Source organism: Canis lupus, chromosome 33 (assembly GCF_011100685.1).
Source record: "Canis lupus familiaris isolate Mischka breed German Shepherd chromosome 33, alternate assembly UU_Cfam_GSD_1.0, whole genome shotgun sequence".
NCBI lineage: Eukaryota > Metazoa > Chordata > Mammalia > Carnivora > Canidae > Canis > Canis lupus.
The window spans coordinates 24,709,085-24,730,873 of NC_049254.1; the positions used below are offsets into that span (position 1 = coordinate 24,709,085).

The following is a 21,789-nucleotide window of genomic DNA, read 5'->3' on the forward strand; positions in this document are numbered from 1 at the left end:
AGTTTAGCATCTGCCTTCAGCCCAGGTGTGATCCTGGAGCCCCGGGATCAAGTCCCGCGTCAGGCTCCCTGCATGGAACCTGCTTCTCCCTCTGCCCCCCTCTCTCTGTGTCTCTCATGAATAAATAAAAAATTTTTTTAAAAAGGGCATTATTGGACAGCGCCACCATGAGCGGTAGAGCTTAATCCTTCTGGAAGTTGCAGAGGGCCAGGGCCAAACACAGGCCTCAGAGGGGAGGGCAACAGAGCTGGTGTGTTTGTCCACCGATGCCCGTCTGTCACTGGTTGAGGGCTGGGTCTGGGGCCATTGGATCCCAGCACCTCTGCTGGGTTCTGGTTGGGGCCTTGGGCAGAGTCGCAGGTGTGGTGCAGGCAACTGGAAGTGGCTGGTCAGCACCGTATGGTGCTCACTGGTGGGATGTAGGTGGGCCACTAGCAACTGCCATACTGGTTAATTTCAAAAATTGGTTTAAAAGTATTAACTGCTTTACTAGTTAACAAAGTTTAATTTTTCATCAAGACCTCTTTATATTAAGGAACATTAGGAAGGCACTCCAGCCCCCGGCACCATCAAAGATACCACCTTACTGCTTAAAACCATGAAATATCACTACCAGAAGCTAGCAGTCATCTTGGCTCTGCCTCAAGTCCTCCCCTCACCCCTTGCCTGCGGATCGCTGACCAGGTCCTTCAGGTCTACTCCAGAATGCTCAGGAACTGACTCATATCTGTCCCTGTGGACATTAGTCCAGGGCAGTGCTGTCTTTTGCTGGGACTGTTGTAACAGCCTGCTCCTGGGCTCTGTGCACTCGCTTTTCTTTCAGTTTCTTGAACCTACAGGCTTTTTTGGGGGGCGGGGGGAGGGGGAATGCTCCTCTTCTCTACTGCATCCCAGTCCAAATCTAACGATGATTTGCTTGTTCTTATCTTTTAGGTCTGGCTGTCACTTCTTCACTAAAGATCTGCCTCTCTAAAGAATGATTTCCCCTTCCCAAGTCAGTTCCTGTTTGGCTTATTTTGGCATGTTTCACAATTCTTAATTATTTTGTTTGCTTATTTCATCAATCTCCCTCTTCAGGATGTACCCTCCATAAGGGCAACGATCATATCTATCTCCTGCACCAGATCCCACATGGGGTTGCCAGATTTAGCAAATAAAAATACAGGCTTCTATGTCCATACTTGTACTAAAACTTAATTCAGGTTTTATCTGAAATTCAAATTTACCTGGGCATCTTGTGTTTCATTTGGCAACCCTATTCCTAGGCCCTAATACATGGCTGACTCTCACTACATGTTTTTAAATCAAAACTTGAGAGCAGCATATCAAAATTGCTATAAGGGTAACAAAGTGGGAGGAATGTACTAAAACTACCGAACTAGAGTAGTGAAAAACACACTTGCCATTCTTTTGATTCTGATTTGATAGTCTTCTCTCCCTCAGAGAACCTAATCAGCTCACCCTCAAAGTCTTGGACAGCCTAGTGCTCTAGCAGGGGTGCTGGCCACAGGCGGGGGCTGTTAGGAACAGTGTTAGTGCACTGCACTGCCTCAATTTTCTGTGGCTCTGTGCTGCACTGGGACCTTGATCTTCTTTGGCCCTGATCTCCCCTGACTGGGAGCTCGCTAAGGGAGGGGAGAGATGACTCCTTCCTTCTCAGTCATTCACCCCCAGCATCTCACTCTGTAGACAGCACGTAGCAAGGACTCAATGAATGGTTGCCAAATGGACTGATAAATGAGTGCATAGTAGGGGAGCTAAAGGAGCTAACCACTCTGGTTTGACCAGACTTGAAAGTTTCCTGAGACATGGGGCTTTCAGCAGGAAAATCAGGGCATTTGGTCCCCTCAGTGAATGAAGCTCCTTCTTCGTGGCTGGGCTTTTTGTCCATAATCATTTATATTAGCTGCTACATGACTATCATGATTAGATAGCCTGCTGGCCTGGCTGCCCATGTGTTTTAGGATGACACTGGATGTTTGGAGCTCTGCTGAACCCTTGTGCTTCTCTATGCCTGGGACCATGACCTTGGCTTCAGCCTCAGTTCATGGTCCTTCCTTGTGACTTGGTCTTGTGGCCTGTGGTAGACACTCTGGATTTGCACTCCTGGGATAAAGGCATTCAGGTTGAACTCATGTGAAGGGCTCTTAATTTTGAGATGATCTCATGGGCCCCTAATGTGGCCATGACAGGTATCATCAAGACCTGATTATGACCACTAACTACTTACACAGAGCATCAGCCAAGTATTTATTGAGTAATTAAGCTGACACAGAACTTTCCAAATACATTTCGACAAATGTCTGAATTACTTGACTGTGAAAAAATGAGTTCTCATTTTAACCACCCCCCCCCACCCCATACTACCAGAGGGCATGAAATTCTAAACAAAACCACACAGATCCATTTTCAATTTTGGCAGCAAATGCTCCAGTCTCAGTTAGGTCCTGCTGGTTTCCTGGAATCAGGGGTGAAGTGGCTCTTGAGAGGTTCCCAGCACTTATAGTAGTTCTCATCCAAACAACTAGAGGACTTGAGCCCCCACTTGGTGACGGCCATACTTAGAGAAGATTCAAACATAAATGCCTGTAGGAAATGAGGAGGGGGACAAGAAAGAAGAAGTGAGATGGATAATAAAACATATTTGATTACACGTCAAAGAAAAAGATGTAGGTAGGCAGAATCTGAATAATAAATTGCGGGTGCTGACATGGGGAGGACCACAGGCCTTGGGTTCCGACTCTGGCTCGGCCACTTATGTGAGTGAGACTTTAACTTCTCTGAGCTCCACGTTTCATTCTATAAAACAGAATTGGGCCCATAAGCCTCACATTGTCCTTACGGCATTATGGAGCTAAATTTGCTAGATCCAAGGGCAGAAAGGGAGAGTTCGAGGACTGTTCATCTTCTTAGAAACCATCATACTGAGGCTATGTCCTTGTGGGGAGGCCCTGCTCCCCATTTTGCAGAGGAGGAAACTATGGCTCAAAGCCGGGAAATGGCTTGTCAGGTGATGGTAGTAAGAAGTGGCAGAATGGGATTTGAGTTCTCTTTTTCAGGACTCCAACCAAGAGATGGGCTGGGAAAAGAGGAAGAAGGAAAAGGGAGCGTGAAGAGGAGGAGGAGAAGAGAAGGAGGAGGCAGGCAGGACTGTAGCACTTTCAAGAACCCTATTCTAGAAGATTCTGAATGGTGGATGCCCTGCTGTGTTCAGGTTTTTGTCCTCAACAGAAAGAATATGCAAATGCTCTGTGCAGCTTAGACATTCTGGCTTCACCAATTGCTGATTTTCCTATCCACTGAAGCTTTTAAATATAAAATAAAAACAAAAACGGAATAAAACCCTACAATTCTTATGTGTTCACATTACTGGAAATTTAGAAAATATAAATGCACAAAAGGAAGTTAAAGTTCTCTTGTGTCACATCCCAGAGTACCCGTGTTAGTACTGGTGTCTAATGTACATGAGCCTCCCTATACTTATAAACAAGGGAGATGATTGCCCCTGCCTGCCTTCCCATGACAAGCTTAACGTGAGGACCAGATGAGATCACACGGAGGTGCTATGCATGTTATGAACACTATTTGGAGATAAGGGTTATTATTATGGCTGTTCTTGTATTTCTGAGGACTGCTTAAGAGCCTTGTTGTCTGACTAGAGCGACAAAACCCCATTCCAGTTGAGCTGTGGAGGCAGTATTGAACAAAGTTTATTTATTCCAAACCGGAATAAGGATAAGGTGTATAGATGGGCCTGGGTCCCAATTATATAATGGGAAATGAGGATGGAGACCTAAAGTTAGGTCTAGGCAAAGTGCCGGACCCTAACCCTGCCAGGTATCCTGAACTCCCTACCCAGCTTCTGTCCTGCCCTTAATCCCTTATAAGGATAGCTCTTTCTGGCTAGTTCCCCAAGCCTTAGGCAATTCCCAAGGTCTTGCTCCTCATAAAAACAGCCCTGTCATTGCTTCTCTGATGCAGAACACTGCTCCCTGATAACACTAACTATCCAGAGCCAAGTTGGGCACCAAAGGTTACTAAGTGGCAGTTCTAGGGTAGCCTATGTACCCCAAAGAGACTTTGGAGGCAATAGCTTAATGGAAATTGTCAAACCACATCTCACAGAGAAGTAGGGTTGCACAGAAATTCTGCAAAGGCTCTTGGATAGGGAAAGAGCCAAGGTCAAGTAGGTGGGACTCTGCACCTTTTCCCTTGCAGATCAGCTCCATCAACTCTGGTCCTGGAATTGGGACTGAAATCAAACTGCATTGGATAGAGAGACAGATAATGCTCTCTGTTTGCAAACTAGGTATGGAGTCAGGCAGGCCTGTGCTATTGATTTTATTAAAGTCAGATTACACTGAAGGCATTTGTTTGAAAAGGTAAAGCAAATTTGCATGTGATTTAGCATAAAATTACTCCTTGTGGTCCATAAACTCCACCTCCAAGAATTCAAAAATAAAATAAAAATCAAGTACCGCAGCCAACTGCAATTTTGTTCAGCTTCAATGTTTATAGCCTGATACAGGAAGAATACAAAACAGGTTTTCAATCCCATCAATTTCGTCCCATGCCAAAGGAGAGCAAAAGAAAATGAGAAAGCCGTTGAGAACTGCTGCTCACAAGCCCTGACTATAGTGAAGAAAGGCTTCCTGATTCTCCTTGGCTTGAGAACTCCACTGAAGGTGACATCCTGCATCCCTGGGTACTGTAGTGTAGCCCTAGAGGGTCACCTCAAAAAGCAGAGATGATTCTGGGACACAGCGTATATACTCTGGGCTGCATACAGGTAATATTCACAATATTCCCTTATATCTGAACAGTGCTAGACAGTCTATAAGGTTAAATATAGCCACCTGCTGAGGTGGGCACCACACCCATTCTACAAATGGGGAAAATGAAGCACAGAGAAGTTAAAGTGACTTGTTCAAGGTCATGCAAGAACTAAGAGCTAGGATTTGATCTCAGATCTGACTCAAGTCCAAAGCTCTTTTCACCCTTCCACATCAGGAATCTAGTATACACACAGGGGTGTGTGCATACACACATGGGAATAAATAAACACACAGACACACACTCTCCTCTCTTGACTTCTCTGTGACTTTGGAAAAATGAAACAAACAAACAAACAAACAAACAAACAAAAAAAACAACTAGCCAGTACTCTCAAGAAATTTGGAGAACCCAGAGGCTGCCAGAGCCTGGCATTCAATTTGCTTACCATGGTGCCATCAGCAATCCTCTCGGGTGCCAACTTGGCTTTGCTGGCCTTCTCAAAGCAGTCAGCATCAGGCCCGTGGGGGGTCATTGAGCTGTGCAGGCTGCCTCCTCCTGGCAGGAACTCACCCTGCTTTGCCTCATAATGACCTTTGATAAGTCCCATGAATTCACTCATGCAGTTCCCTGGGAAGGTTGAAATAGTATTATTTTTAGTATCCAATCAAGACTGGTAAAGTACCAAGACCTCTCAAGCATTATGTCTATGGAATGCCAAGAAGATAGGAGAATTTTATAATTTTTTTAGGATTACTAAAGAATAAAGATAGATGGGAGGGAGGGGAACCTGCAAAACATTCATTAGTGTGGAACTCCTGGTGGGCAAAACTCTACTTGATGGACGTGCGGATTATCAGAGGTCTTAAGCTCCACTGCCTGAAAGAAATGATGTTGGATCTAAAGAAAACCATAGCCCAGAGAAGAATTTTAATAATAATTAAAATGAAAGTTATAATAAAGAGTGGATGGGCTGATAGGCTGATAAGCCCTATATTAAAATCATCTTCTTTTCTTTTCCTTTTTTTTAAAGATTTTATTTATTTACTCATGAAAGACAGAGACAGAGAGAGAGGCAGAGGGAGAAGCAGGCTCCATGCAGGGAGCCTGACATGGGACTTGATCCCAGGACTCCAGGATCATGCCCTGGGCTGAAGGCAGGTGCTAAAATGCTGAGCCACCTGGGAATTCCCTCATCTTCTTTTCTAGATCTGATCTGATCCTCCTCCAAATAGCCTCACAGTAGTACATGGTATCACCATATTTCTGGTTTCCAATTCAGAAAACTGAGATGAAGTGTGTATGTGTGGGAATGTGTTGATGGAAGATTCATATAATGGAAAGAACCCTGGACTTGGAATCTATTACCAAATGATAATCTCTGTGAAAGTATCTTAGCAGCTGTAAAAATTGTCCATAAATGCTATATAGTCTAACAAACATTATCTTCTGTATCTGAACATTTCATCTTATTTTCTATTCTCCAAAATGCCTCTTAGGTTCATTCTTTTTTTTTTTTCTATTTCCATTGATATTCTCTTTATAGAATTCTAAAATTTTAAAATTGGAAAGGATCACTATTTCTACTCAATACAGAAGAATATTCTATATCATTCCTGACTGATTACTTCCTGGGGTCTGCCTGCATGCTTCCTGTGAATGGAAGCTCTCTACTCAACAAAGCAACCTAGTATATTATTAAAAGCTCTGGGTGTTAGTAATTTCTCTCATATTAAATGGGAACTTGCTTTAATCTAAGTTAAGCACATTGGTCTTAGTTGTGCTTTCTGGAGTCAACAAAATTTTACAAAAATCACCACATTCCCACTCTTTCAATCATATGTTTCTATTGAAATAAAGCTCTTTAAAGAAAAAGAAATAAAGCTCTTTATTAGAACAACAGCACACTTAGAGCAAGAATTAAATACAATACCTGAGAAAATTTAAATTCCTTTTCATTCATTCACCCATCTACCCACACTTGTCCATTCCCTACCCCATTTATCTGTCTATCCATCCATCCATTCACATACGTAATTGGACACTGTGCTAAGTGCTATGATAGAAAGGAGTAAGTCACAGCCCATCCAAAGTTACTCTAATAGTCTTTCCTGTGAGAGGGCTGAGAGTGCAGACTATGAACAAAGCAGAGAGCTATGGCATTGGCAACCCTTGCAAAGCTGGACATTTGGCATGATAAATGCCCCAGCCCTCTTCCTTACATGTGAAGTATAACTGAGTGCCAAAATATTTCTGTCATTGCCTAGGCAACCATGTTCATCCTGCCTAGGAAACAAAATGCTGCTGCAGGCCCCTATAGAAAAGGTAAGACCCAGATCATAGCTCTACTCATTTCTCCATGAAGCAGACATAGAGGAAAAGAAGTAACTATAAGCATAATGTGCCTATATTTTAAAAGCAGTTCTGCTCATGACTGAAATATGCTGTCACACTCCTCAATCTAGGTGTCCTCAGGGTCACCTTCATGGTTTAATTTTAAGAAGAGAGCAGTACAGAATTCAGCTTTGATCTGAATATGAATTTAGGTAGCAATGACTTTGGTGATGACATTTCTATATCGTTTTCTATATTTCAAAGGACAGAGGGAGGGTAGACCTTGCCTCTCTGATTAATGTTGAATCCAGTTGACTCAAATACATTAAGATGACTGGAGGCAATATTTCTACAGAAATAATTCTCCACTTTTCCTATAAAGTCACATCAAAGTAGCAAAGATTTTGATTATTGCTAAAGCAATAGTTTTAATATCTCTGGAAAAAATAATCTCTAACTTGGGGTTCTGTGGCTTTTCCAACTAACACAGGCAACCATACCTTTCAGATATTTATCTATCCTGGGTCAAATGTACTTGAGAGTCTTTTAAAAAATTATAAGAGGCATTTCACAAGGTCATTTGTTTCAGATGACTGAACTACAAACCAAAGTAGCTTGAAAGCTGTAACATAATAGCAAACGTGTCTAACTTAGACGGCTCTATTGGCCTTCTCCTTGGGTGGGCGATGAGCCACAGGCCAGTGCTTCTCAACATGTGGCCTATAGACCTTCTATGTCGGAATCCTCTGACTTGTTAACTCAAAATGCAGATTCTGAGGTTCTATCTCAGAACCAACTAATTATACTCTCTGAGAGTGGGTGCTGGGATGAATTTTTTTTAGTAGGCATTCTAAGTGATTTTTATATTCTCGATGTTCTCAAAGTGTGGTTCCTGAAACAGCAGCATCAGCAGCATATAGGGACTTGTTACAAAGGCAAATTCTCACGCCCCACCCTGGACCTACTGAAGCAGAAATTCTGAGGGTGGGGCCCAAGAATCTGTGTTTTAACAAGCCCTCCAGTGACACTGACACATATGAAAATTTGAAAACCGCTATATAAAGTAACCTCAACACAATAACTCTGTGAAATAGTGAATTATCAAGGACTAGCATGTAAGGTACAGGCTAAACTAAAGTAATTCTCTCTCCTGGACAGCAGATCCTCTAGGGGACTAACTTCCAGGAGAACAGTCAGGGCCTGTGAGGAGCCTGACACTCTTCAGAAAAGATAGTAGTTTGCTTTGACTGTATTAATGAAGTATCTGGTGTCTTTGTAGTGGTAATTGATTGTATCCTTTTCTCCACCATAATGGTGTCACCTGAAAAAGGTGGTGCTGGAATTTGACCATTAAGTGCCTTTCTTCCATACTTCCATACCTTCTATAAATGCCTAAATTGCCTATTCAGTGCACTGCTATATCTTGGGGATCTGGGGGACCTGGGAGCTAGTATATATATAAGTCAGAAGGCCTGAGGTTGACTAAGGAAAGGGAATTGTTTTTAAGACTGTTCCAAATGAAATGCACCTCAGAGTCTTTCCAGAGCTCTGTGTACAAAAATGCAATCTCCAGGAAGTGGAATTGTACATTGACCTTTAGGTTGGATTTACAGCTGACTAGTGTACAATTAAAAATGCCAACTTCATTAAGTGTGGCTATGAAATATCTTATTCATTCTTGGTGATGCATTTAGTGATTAAAGAAATGTTTATTAGATGGTGAAATAGAGACTTACTGTGGTAATAAGGAGGCCTGAAAGTCTTGTCAGCAACCCCCCATCGAGGCGGGAAGATGACAAAATCAGCAACAGCTACTCCAGGACGGACAGATTTGGCGGTCAACACTGTGAAGATGGATGGGTCCTGTGAAAGCACAAAGAGACACTGAGCCCACAGTAAAAGGGTGGTGACTGGACAATGGTACACATGTCACCCACATGGGAAAGGCTTTCTGAGTTGGCTCTAATTTTTTTAATTTTTTTTTTTTAATGTAGGCTCCACACCTACAGCCTAGAGCCCGCATTGTGCCCAACCTGGGGCCCAACCTGGGGTTTGAAAACACAATCCTGAGATCAAGATCTGAACTGAGGTCAAGAGGCCAAGGCTGTGCCACCCACATGCCCCAACACTGTAATTTCTGATCAAGCCACACAGGCCAGGCTAAGTCTGGGCTTGTCGTTGAGGTGCAGAAATCACTCATCTGACTTTGCCTTCTTGCTGTGCTTGAAGAAAAGTGAATTAACACCAGCTGAGAGGATTTGGAGCTGCTTTTTCACCCTGCTGAGCCCCCATTTCATGTGAGTATTACCCTGTGGGTCTGAGAATCAGTCGTGCCTGCCTCCCAATCTCAGGTCAGGGTGACCAGAGCTGGTATGTGCCACAGGGAGTTCTCCACAGAAAGGATGCTTGGAGTGAGGTGGAAATAGAAATAAAATAGTACCCAACTTTTGGTATAGTTGTAGGATATAGTTCTCTTTGGGGGCATCACGGAGATTCCAGGTGGTACCCTCATTACTTTCTTTCCCTTGTTTGACTCTCAGGTCTAAATTATACCAATTACATCATTAGTTTGGGGAGTGGTAATGTAGAAGGCATAGGCTGGGGGACAATATTACGATTTCAAAAGAATTTTGGATTTTTCAATGGAAAGATTGAGATTCAACTTAATTGAAATCAATTATGTTTGCTTTCACATGCTGGGGTCTGGGATTCAAAGATGGTTGAGATCTATTTCTTGCCCCTTTAGCATTGTTGGTGGCAGGGGTCTGGGGGCTGGAGGAGTCATAAAACAGGTAAGTAAACAACTAATCACACTAAGGTGGCAAGGTCAATCTAGCCTTATAAATAAAAATCCAAGGGAGTACAGAATGCCTGCCTACCTGAGAAGATCAGGGAAGGCTTCAAAGAAGAGTTGGTATTTGAGGAAGGTCTTGAAAAATGAAAGGAGAAAGAAAGAAAAAGGAGGGCAAGAGGAAGGAAAGAAGGAAAGAAAGGAAAAGGCATTTTAAGCACAGAAAATAGAAAAGGCATCAAAAAGCACAGAAATTTTGCTAAAAGGCAAGAAGGCTAAAGCCCAGAATTCATTTACAGAAGGGAGAGAGGGTAAGAGCTGGTACTGGAAAAATGAGTCTAGGGCCAGATGGTGGAGAGCATCCAACACCATGCTTCAGAGCTCAGACAATCCTAAACCATGGGGAGGCTGCAAGGTTTTCTCATGCAGCAGTAGAATGGTCGGAGCTGGATTTTGGAAGAATAACTGTAGCAGCACAACAGAGACTGAACCTGTGCAAAGGCAAGCCCCGAACCCACCCCTATCACCGTGAGACTTTATACTTCTTCATCTGTCTTGAGAAATGATCTGAAACTGTTAAAGAAAACGTAGTGAGTCTCAAATAAAGCTCTATCAGTGTCTCTGGATCCCTTTTCATGCTGTTTTGGGCTTGATGCCTCATTTTCTATTCCCTTTTGGTTTTGTTACAAGTTGTCTCTCTTCAAAAGGTAGTTTTGTTCCCCTAGAGATAAGCTGAACTGGCTCAGAGTAATCTTTCTGTCTTTGGTTCTCTGGCTCCTGCTCTAATTATCCCTCCAGCTTTTGGGTTAAGTTAATCTATCATGAACTAGGCTGCAAAATGAACTTTCCTGCAGGGTCTCAGAGCTAGCACTTTATCACGAATGTGGGGCCTTGGGGGCTTAGGGACCTATTTGTGGCCCTCTAATTGAGTGAAAAATATGACTGAGTTCACATTTTAGAACATCCTTTGTTTTAAATTCAAGCACTGAACATTCTGAGGAACTTCAGAAGAGGACTATCTGCTCCATCATTGCTAAAAACAGCCAGGAGTGGAGGTACCTGAGTAGGCAGCCGGACCCAGCAGACTCAGCATTTGTGAGCAGGACAAGAAAGAACTTTCCAAATCCAGAGCTGTTTCTTTCTTATCACTTTATCACTAACATTAGCAGTTAGTTTCTTTTGGGGATACATTGGCCAAGAAGATACTAAGTTTTTAGCCATCTATAGGAGTTGCTGTGATACTCTATAAGAACTAAGCTGTGTTCAAGGGTGAGTGTTGCCTGTCAGGCTGTTATTATTTCTAGCTTGTTATTATTTCGTCTTTCATCAAAGCTTTGCTGCAGATGATTCAAATTCCTGTCAACACAATGACTATATCTTGGGCTTCCAAGGGTGACACTGGAAATGCTAAATCTGTGAGTATCGGGAACCTAATATGGATGCCTCCCACCCACTGGCTGCCCTATTCTCAGGGCCCCTCCATGGTCCAGACTTACTGCATGGTCAAAGGCCACCGAGTTAATGACCATGAAGTTCTCCAAGTTGTACTTGTAGGGGGTGTAGTTCCCATGCCACGCCACGACATTGAATGGGGAGACATTCTGATCAAAAAAACAAAACAAAACAAAAAACAGGAAAGGGTAATTTTAGCGTTTAATGCTTTTGTAGCTGTGCTTCCACAGTTTGTACTTGGCATCACGGTCTCGCTTTTTGATTTGATTTTGCTCAGAATTTAATAACACCATCCTTTGGGAGAAGTATAACCCCGAATCATTTTGTGGTTGCTTCACATGCCTTCAAACCATCCCCTCCCTGCTAAGCCACTAACCCTATTTTTCCAGTTCATAAGCTGCAGCTGCCTCTGATTCCATGTGCAGCAGAAGCATAGCACATTCTCCAAGTAGTGCCTTTTCAACAATTTTTAACACAGTTGTGAGAAACTGTGGATGTCAGCAATTCTCCGACAATCTGGGCCACCGTCTGGGTTTCCTGGTGCACTTGCTGGGACTGCTCTCCAGGTAATTGCTGCCTAGAGGAGCTTCTGGTACACTGTCTGGGTTGGTGAGTTCAGGAAGGTGAGATGGTATCTAAGAGTTCCAGCCTCAAGAACTTAAGTTTTCAGAGCAATCCCAATGTGATCCTTCTTGGGCCTGCTCTGGAATAGGAGAGGATCAGTGCTCTGTTACACAAAGGTGGTCCCCACGGCAACTATGCTTCTGTTCTGGAAACAGAATCTAACTCAGAATATTCTAAAAATTTTACTGAAGAGCCTACTTACAGAGGAGAGATTAGGGTTCAGTGAACTGGCTAGATACACTGAGGTTTCTGAGCCTAGTAACAGTGGGAAGACCTGGCTGTTCCAGGGCCTGTGGGATATGGGAAGAACAAGTTGTTACAGGATTCCAGCAAGAGCTAGAACCATGAAGGGGCTGCCTGGTGGTGTGTTGGTAAATTATTTAACAACTAGCAACTAGCTCTCAAAAGAAAAATGCACTGTTTTTATAGCATTTGCTAATTTCTGGGGTATAAATATTCTTACCACGATCAGTTTTGAGCTACTATTATAATGTTGCTGAACACAAAGCTGGGAAGAATGTGTATATCAGTTCTTGCGTGCCAGTATGAACTGGCTCCAGCATGCCACTGGGGCTATCCAACAAGAGCTGAGATCATGGAGGGTTGCAGTCACACATAGGGAAGAAAAGGAGAAGAAAAACTCCCAACTTTTTTGTCTTTCCTCCTGCCTTCCAATTTCCTGTGAGTACCTCGCACTGGTTGAACCCAACCAAAAACCAGCTGGCTGGGGAGCCCATGCAGGTCAAGCTCTTAGGGTACAGGTCATGGCAGAGAAGGGATAATGGATCAGTGTGGGCACTCAGATAGAAAACAATCAGCAGGGATCCCTGGGTGGCGCAGCGGTTTAGCGCCTGCCTTTGGCCCAGGGCGTGATCCTGGAGACCAGGGATCGAATCCCACGTCGGGCTCCCGGTGCATGGAGCCTGCATCTCCCTCCGCCTGTGTCTCTGCCTCTCTCTCTCTCTGTGTGTGACTATCATAAATAAATAAAGAAAAAAATATTAAAAAAAAAAAAAAGAAAACAATCAGCAGAGTCCACTTAGGAAGCAGAAACCCATGGAACTGCTGGCCACCTCTGGAATGGTGGTTCTCTATCAATTAAATTCAAAAATAATATGGGGAGCATGCCTCTGATGAGTGTAGGTTTTCAACACCTCATGCCCAGAAGCTATCGTTTTTGTCAAGCTGGAATAGTATCGAAGGATCCACATTTTAAATAACTTCCCTTAGAATTTCTGATGCAAATGGCCTCTAAACCACATTTTGAGAAATCCTGACCCAGACGATATGAAGGTGACAATGTGTCAATGAGGCTGGCAATTAACTCTCAGGGGTTAATTTTAAGTGCCAAACTAGTTGGCCTCTGCTGATTAGCATACCTTGTAAATGCTGTACAAGGAAAATAATATGCCTTGGAAATAGAAGCTATAGGTCAAAGGGCCCAAAATAGTGGTAATAAATAATGGTAAAAAGAAGAAATCTTCGGATTATTTTGCTTATATAATTACATTCTGCAAATATATATTCAGTACATTAATAATATAATATATGCTAATATATCAACAATTACATATTATGTTATTATTATCCATTCTTTTATCTATCTCCTGAGTTTACAAGGCTACTGGTATAAACTAAGTCAAGTTAATTAACTGAGTTCTACTTGTTTTATATTAGTCATAGCTTGTATTTGAAATGTGGTGGCCTCTGGTAATATAAATCTTGGATGATCTGCTTATTTACTCATTTTCCTTTTCATAACATATTACCCTGCCTGTATATTATATTTTACATACCATTTTAGAGACCTACATTTTTCCAGGATTTTTATTGCTTGGTGAGGAGAAAGAGCACAACCTTTGGAGTCAAACAGATATAGGTTCTAATACTAGTTCTGCCATTTACTATGACATTTGGTAAATTATATGTCACTACCTTTTCATGCCTACAAATGAGGCAAATAGTACCTTATTTGTAATATCTTAGTAGTATGGTAAAGACGAGAGGATATAATATATGTAAAATATTTAACACTGGCCTTAGCAAACAGTAGGTGCTTAATAACTATTCCCTTTCTGTCTGCTGACCTCTCTTACTTTACCTGTTTGGCAGCAAATAGCTTCCCCTGGTATTTATTAATCACAGTGTAGCCACCTGGTACTTGGCGATCTTCATACCAGGCAACGGGTATCAAAAAATCACGAGGATTGGCCAAGCCATTGGCTCCTAGAACACAGAGACCCAAAAGTTTTTTAGACAATAGGAAAGATGCCTGCAGTTGCACAAAGAGAAAGGGCTCTCTTCCACGTCAAGAGCCGTTCCACAATTTGTTTTCATTGTTCAAAGGCTCATTGGAATCCCAAGCTGGTACCCTTCTAGGAGGAGCCAAGGAATTTGATCAGGAAAAAGAATCATGAAAATCATCATCATGATCACCAGCATCACCTCCTAAAGTTGTAGAGTAAATATGGTTTATCAACCGTGTTACATGCATTATTGCATCACGGCAGCTGAGGGGAGAGGATGAAACTAGAAAAGAGGTAAAGAGAAGTTCTTTTTTTTTTTTTTTTTTTTAAAGGGAAGTTCTGATAGAATACTAGAACTTTCCTCCAAGAAAACCATGATGATTCTAGAACTCATCTCCAGTCCTTGATCTCAGAAAAGAAGGGTTACATACTGTTGCCTCGGCATGCCTCTGCTTCTCAGAACTCAGAATCAATACAAGTCTGCAAAACTGCTCTCCAGCCTGACATATCTGTCTGCCACTCAGGAGAAAAAGCATTCAGGACTTGCTTGCTTACCTTTGCTTAGGAGTGAGTGTTGCCTCCAGAGAAAGAAAATAAATCAAAAGACCAAAAATAAAAAGTGTAAGTGCAAAAACATAATTTAACTCTGAGAGAGACCTGGGGAGTGTTTTATCATTTCCATCTCCTGGGGTTAAAAAATATAAGCCCCCAACTGGTTAGTAAATTATATATATTTTTGAGGGTACATGTTCCATGGAACCTGCAGTCTATGCTGACTGTAGAGCAGCAGGAAGCCAGACTGAAGTGGGAAGAGCGGGTGGTGAGCAGAATGACAGACGGCCCACCATGGCTCCAGCTGCCTCTCTGCTGCCTCCCACCTTCCTCTGACTATTTGGATCTCCCCAGGGGAGTGACCAGAAGGCACATGCTGGCCTGTCCTGCTTTACTCTAAAAAGCTGTTGACAAGGAAAGGAAGAACTGGGAGGTGTGGCCACCACCTTTAGCAAACATGTCAAAGATGAAACCAAGGGCCAATTTTCGCAGCCACTCTTTTCACTCTAAGAGATGTTTTGAGAACAACTCCTCCTACCACCTTCACTTCTTTCCTGCATCTCCTGCCTCCAGTTTGCCAGAAGAATCGGGGGTGGGGGGACCTTGATTCACTTTTGAAAGTTTTAATCTTACCTCATGGAGGCTGCCTCATGGAGGAGATTTCCAGCTCCTTCATGGCTCTGAATTAATGTGTAGATTTTGTGGAATGTGCCGAGTGGGAATGTTAGGTATGTAGATGATACATCTTTTGGTCTATATCCCTTTCCATAGGAATATAGCCCTTGTTTAACGGCTTGCGCTATGTTGTTGTCTACATACAACTTATTGACTTAAGAAAATAACCTCCCTCCTATTCACAAAGTTCGTTCCCACATGTTTGTCTCTGCCTAAGCAGTTCTCTTTCCTTTTTATTTGTCCTCAAATTTTCATCAAGATTTAGTCAATCTTACCTTTTCTATAAAGCTATTCCTAGTGACTTTGGCCCCTAGTAACCCAAACTTCTACATCCTTTAGGGTATATATACTGTATAATTAAAAATCTATTATATACCTTCTGTTCTCCAACCGTCTATATGCTACTCTAGAAAGAGATTTATAATGGGTTGACTTTGGTTGTTTACTTTTATGTATGTATTTTATGAGGCTTTTGTTACCCTTGGTGCGATTCCCATCAGTACCCTTAGAACAACATAGAGACAAGACTAGCTGATGGATAGATATACACTGATGAGCTAATTAATGATTTCATTTCATCAGCTGGGTCAGCCATTGTAAAGAATCCCTGACCTTGGAGGGTTGAAAAAAAGTGTCTGGGATTGCTTAGAGAGTTTTAATAGGTTTCTGAAATTCCCAGCTACACTTGGTCTAGAGAAGTTGTCTAGACAGGAAAGTTGAAATTTGAGTGAGATAATGAGGGGAGAAAGATAATGAAGGAAGAAGGATGTTTAACTCTCAGGCGATTATCTGTCCTATATCTCAAGGGAGCCTAAAAGCTTGTAGTGAAGATTTACCAATTGGTCCCAGGTCAGGCAACTCAAAGTGGACACCGTAGACCTCCAGGATATAGCCCCTGGTCTCCTCGAAGACATCTATGCTGAACCGCATTCCTCTCTGGAACAGGAAGTAGATGGTGGTGTGCACTCCCAAATCATACATGTAGCTATAAAGAAGCTGCCCCAGGGACACCTGGATGGCTCAGTGGGTGAACATCTGCCTTGGGTCTGGGATCGAGTCCCGCATGAGGCTTCTTGCGGGGACCCTGCTTCTTTCTCTGCCTGTGTCTCTGCCTCTCTCTCTCTCTCTCTGTCTCTCATGAATAAATAAATAAAATCTTAGAAAAAAAAAATCTTCCCCAGAGCCACAGCTATCCCCAAATGCAAAAATAAGGCTATAATCTGCTAAGCTATGTTTGAGAGGTGACCAACTCAAAGATAAGTTAAAATGAAAATTTTAACTCCTAATCATATCTGTGACCCAAATCAATTCTAGTCTAATCGCTCATTAGGTTCAGAGATACCAGTGCTCTAATATAGCCAAATTTTTAAGAAATTAATCTTCACTGAACCCCCTCCCCCCACCCGCATCAATCCGTGGGAACAGAGCCTTATCCAAAGTGTATATAAGTATTTAGGAAAGCATATTGACAATGCTTTTTGCTTTGTGATTGTGTCCTATTTTAAAACAAATCATGCACCCAAGCCTGCTTACCCTTCTGCACAGGGAGCCTCCTGCATGACTAAATTCCCTCCCTTTGCTCAGACACGATCCACCAAGAAATTTTAGGGTTGGAAATGACAGTAGTTACAGCATCTGATTGCTCCCAAATTAGGGATAGGCAGGGGAGAAGGGGACACATCACCAACCTGAATGACGCAGATCTCGTTGGGCTGCACAAGCATCTTGCCAAACTCAGTGTAAATGAGAAGTTTTCCTTTCTGGGGAACTAACAAAAAAGACAGGGCCCAGTGAACAACTCTTTTCTCATGAAGGCCACTTCATGAAGAGTAAAAGGCTCAAGGGCTGCATTTGATTTTTCATTCCAAAAGAAAAGAGCTTTATTGAGTCTCATGTGGGGAAATGTATATTCTGAGAACTTAGGTTAGCAATTTTATTACCTAGAAGAAAGCGAATGAAAAAAATCGACTCTGCTTATATTTGGTTGCCAGGCTAGGAGTTTTTATATGCACAGTTCTGTGGATTGACCAGAAAGGACAGCAGAAATAGGATGGAAAACCACTCATTTCTGATAGTTCCAGCAAGTCCAGTATTTGCATATCTAATATCTACACCAAAATAGTGATTACAAAATATCAATACTGAAACCATCAAATAGAACAGGTAGACAAGAGGACTCTCTAATAGACATTCTGTTTCAGAAAGCATCATGAAAATTTCTATCTAAATGGCAGATATCAATGACAGATGGTCTTGGGCGGATTTGAAGGCAAATAGAGTTATCTTAATAAGTTAATCACATGTTGGTATTATTCTATTTCTTTTCAGCTTTCCAGATCTCCCGTATTAGAAATGTCTGCCAAGGATGGGCCGAGACAGAGAGACCAGGAAATAGATGAGGGGCTTTGAGGTACACCAGGAATCTTTTCCAGACCACTCATGGCCTCTAGATCTCAGTCTGTAGATTGTATTATATAAGACAGACTGAAGGACAAAAGAAAATAATATATATAAAATTGAAAAGCAGCTTGTGACTGGAGATCAATTCATACTGAAATCTTCAGAACTTACCAATCAAGAAGTCCCCATCTGAATTGTAAAAGCATCTAAAACAAAGAATAATTCCTGTGATTTTCAATTTTAACACTGTCCAGAAAAATGAATTCACTTCATGTATTATTGATTACTACCCACCATGTGCCAGGCTCAGTGCCGGATATGAACTGGTGAGCAAAATGACCCCTTCTCTGTCCCCAGACATCTTAGAGTCTAGTAGGAGGTCAGATAGCAATCAAATAATTACAGAACTCTGTCATCGTAAACTGTAATGGCACTATGAAAGTCAAGTTCAGGGGAATGAAGGAATAATGAACTTGATCTAATGTGATGAGTCAGCAGAGGCTTCCCTGAAGAAGGGACATTTGGCTGAAAACTGAAGGAATTATCTAGGCAAGAGTTTGGGGAGTGGGGAAAACATTTCAGGCAGAAAGAACAGCACATGCAAATGGTCTGAGGCAGGTTGAAAGAACTGAAGGAAGGCTAGTGCAGCTCGAGTAAAAAGAAGAAGGTGCTATGATATGAGGTTGGATCCAAAGAGACATCTGCAGGGCCTTGTCATGGCTCAGAGAAGTTAAATGCCCAAGATTACTCAGCCAGGAGGAGTGGCATAGGGTTTTGGATAGAACAGTCAGGTTCCAGTGATAATCTGCAAATCTACTGTGATATTTTGCTTCCCCAAGAAAGGCGGAATGCCGTTTTCATATTTTTTCCGATTAAAAAAAATCCAATATGTAAGCTCCTCTATTGAGGAATGTCAAACTTACACAGTTATTAGCTGAAGCCGAAGTCTCAGCTTGACCCGCTACCAACTGGTGGCCCTTAATGGCTGCTCATGCAGTATGACTTTGGACTCAGTTGAAAAAATTAGAGATATTCTGACCCAAATCTGGTTGAAGTGAAAATGCCTCTTGGACTACTTCTGCTTCCCAATGCCCACCATCTCTTTTCTATTTGCATTGTTATGTGAAATTCTTGTTTATGTTCTAGGAGTCAGTCACGATTGAAATGCTCACTTATTAATAAATGTGTATCAATGTTGCTCTGGGAGAAAAAAAAAACAGTAACATAAAACAACTACCCAGCTTCCATTCTCTGGCCAACAGCTCTTGGGAAATCAGGATGTTCTGTGCAAGCATCAAGCCGCTTACCTGTTCCCCATGGAGGTGTTGCAGAGAAAAATATGGATGGCAAGTCCATTGTTAGACCTTATGTCTCCAGCTCCACACAAGGTATGCAGGCCCTGGGAGAGACCGCAGGAGAAGGAAGGGTGTATGTAAGTCTCGTCCAAGAGCCTGGCCCTCTTCCTGGTCTGGAGAGCCATGAGGCAAGGTTCTATTCCACAGGACAAGTGGACATTTGGGGTCCAGTCTGCTCTGGACAGCCTGAGATTTGTGGATTTTGTTTGGTAAGTGGTGGCTCTCTCTAGTCGCTAGTCATGGCCCTAGATCTGGATTATCTCAATGGCTAAAATGACCTTACTTGGCATTTTATCAGTTTGGTGCTTAAGATGAGCCTAGAGGAGAGTTTCTTTCAAAAGTAAAACCGGGCACCTAGGAAGCCTAGGGAGGAAGGTTGCCACATGAGGGACCAGTTAATGCCCCTCAGCTACATGCACCTTATCAGGTAGGCAGCCGTGTGCTTATATATGGGATCAGCCCTAATTTTTCCACAACAGGGAAGTGGGAGCATTCTGACCAATGATAATCCTGTCTGCTGATAATCTGCAGTTGAAGAAACCTTAACACATGGGTCTTCTCAAAACCCTCAGCCCCAAACCTGCAGATGGAAAGGACAGAGCTCTCTCCTTCAGATATCCATAATTCGCCCAGAGTGGAGGATTTCTTTTTGTATTTTAACACAGTTTGCCAGTTTGGGATCAATTTAGATGGTTCTACACAGAGCTTGGGGCACTTAAAATATAGATAAGGAATTCCGCATAATCCAAACAATTTGGCCTGTGGCTGGGCACCTGGACTCTCCCTAAATAAGCCATGGGCTGAGGTTGGTCTGCCAAACTAGTTTCTTTGAGGCTCTCTGCATTGTAGCTCTTTTCTTTCTCCCCTACATACAGTTTGCTCTGAGCTCAAGTATTCCAATACTCCCAACACCTATAACTACCGAGCAGAACTTTTAATCATCATTGCATTAACTTGAGCTGTCACCCTGAGTTAATGCTATTCTAGCCCAAGGGTCTATTTCATGAAGTTCGTGAAGTTGGACAGAGAGAAAATTATATATTTATTTTCACTAACCTCTGAAATGTATAATTTCCTTCAATTCATATGAATGTAAGCGACAAAGTACAGAAGTATTAGAAGTACCTGTGACCTGCTCACTGATAGAGATCACACATATTTTTAGATCACATTATAGTTGTTACGCTTTTCCAGAATATTGTTTATGCTTATACTTCTATCAACTAAAGTTATTAGATCTTTTCATAGATCTTGTGATTTAGAAGCATATGTTACTATAAAACCAAATTTATTAGTTTAATATGTTTATCATTGTATTTCAATATGACAACTTCTTTGTAATTTTATGTAATTTATTTAAAACCACAAGCTTTACTAGACAATTAAAGGAGTCCATGGAGAGGGAAACAAATTAAAAGTGACTCTTAGCTATAGAGAACAAATTGAGGGCTGATGGAGGGAGGCGGGCAAGGGATGGGCTGGACGAGTGATGGGTGTTAAAGAGGGCATTTGTGTTGAACACTGGGCTGTATGCAAGTAATGAGTCACCGAACTCTACTCCAGAAACCAATATTGTATTGTATGGTGACTAAAAAAATTAAAAAAAAAAAAGGAGTCCAGGGGAAAAAAGGATAAGGACCCCTGTTCTAGCCAAAAACAAAGATACCTGAGGTAGGCAAATGCTCAATTTCCATTGGCCAGTCAGAGATGTTGTAAATAGCTCACCAGTGCCCTTTGGTGTCAGGGGCCATTTGTTGCCTGGAAGTAAGACATCCCTTGGCCAGCCCTGGAAGCAGAGGCAGGTGGTGCTGTCTCTGCTGCCGGCCTCTAAGTCTGCTTCTGCTTGGCATTCAGCCAGCAAATGGCTGAATCACTCACTCACTGGGGGAGAAAGGAGGGCAGAAGGAAGGTGTGGATGGTATTGACTTACACTCACAAAGTCCACTTTCTTCTGAGATGCTTTTGGAATTTCAAATGGTTTCCATCGAAGCTAGAAAAAAAATTACATATAACAGGAAAATTTTTTTAGAAGGAGAAACCATCGGCTTTCTAAATAAATAGCACTGATTACACAGAAAAAGGATAGCTGTTCTTCTGTGTGGCTCCAACTCCTTGTAATTTTGTTATTTTAAAATTAATAACTACCCATTATTTCCTAAAGGATCTCAGTTGGGTTCTGTGTGTGTATTTGCGTGTGTGTGTGTTTAATCTATCATCTTATCTATCTATCTATCTATCTATCTATCTATCTATCTATCTATCATCTATCTATATTGTTTTCATTCCTTAGCACTTTTAAATTAAAAAAGTGAAAAAAAGATCATTGCTTCTTATTTCAGAAGCTGTTTGTTTCTTTTAACATTTCGCTCAGGCACATCAGTGAGTTTTGACTGATGCTGCTTTTTATGCTATTTATAATCGGCTCCCTTTCCTGGCATGCCAGCCTCTCTGTGTGGGCTCCTGACACTGCAGGGGAAGGTTCTACTTCTACTTCCAGCCTTGGGAGTTTTGAATTATTTCTTTAAGAGGAAAAAAAAAAGCACCCAACTGAGGTTGGATTTAGTAAATGCAGTACCAGGTTCAATTT

General features: G+C 42.1%; 1 protein-coding gene and 1 long non-coding RNA gene across 10 annotated transcripts in view; one reads left to right on the forward strand and one right to left on the reverse strand.

Moving 5' to 3' along the window:
• Positions 1-2,274: 2,274 nt before the first annotated feature.
• Positions 2,275-21,789, reverse strand: part of HGD (homogentisate 1,2-dioxygenase) — a 41,727-nt gene continuing 22,212 nt past the window's right edge. For both annotated transcript variants that reach the window (XM_038582962.1, XM_038582961.1), the window contains exons 5-14: positions 21,133-21,192; positions 19,155-19,246; positions 18,019-18,053; positions 17,136-17,215; positions 16,284-16,383; positions 14,076-14,200; positions 11,395-11,499; positions 8,844-8,970; positions 5,222-5,403; positions 2,275-2,586 (exon numbers count right to left, since the gene is read on the reverse strand). In XM_038582962.1, coding sequence (XP_038438890.1) covers positions 2,437-2,586; positions 5,222-5,403; positions 8,844-8,970; positions 11,395-11,499; positions 14,076-14,200; positions 16,284-16,383; positions 17,136-17,215; positions 18,019-18,053; positions 19,155-19,246; positions 21,133-21,192 — 1,056 coding nt within the window. In that variant the 3' untranslated portion in view covers positions 2,275-2,436. The remainder of the gene's footprint in view (positions 2,587-5,221; positions 5,404-8,843; positions 8,971-11,394; positions 11,500-14,075; positions 14,201-16,283; positions 16,384-17,135; positions 17,216-18,018; positions 18,054-19,154; positions 19,247-21,132; positions 21,193-21,789) is intronic.
• Positions 8,015-21,789, forward strand: part of LOC102151423 — a 29,390-nt gene continuing 15,615 nt past the window's right edge. For 2 of the 8 annotated variants that reach the window (XR_005383375.1, XR_005383381.1), the window contains exon 1: positions 12,135-12,655. This is a non-coding gene — a long non-coding RNA (uncharacterized LOC102151423). Of the gene's footprint in view, positions 8,228-9,101; positions 9,405-12,134; positions 12,656-14,552; positions 14,842-17,775; positions 17,858-21,789 lie in introns of those variants that run through there. The other 6 variants (XR_005383377.1, XR_005383380.1, XR_005383376.1 and 3 more) reach the window with 6 other exon arrangements.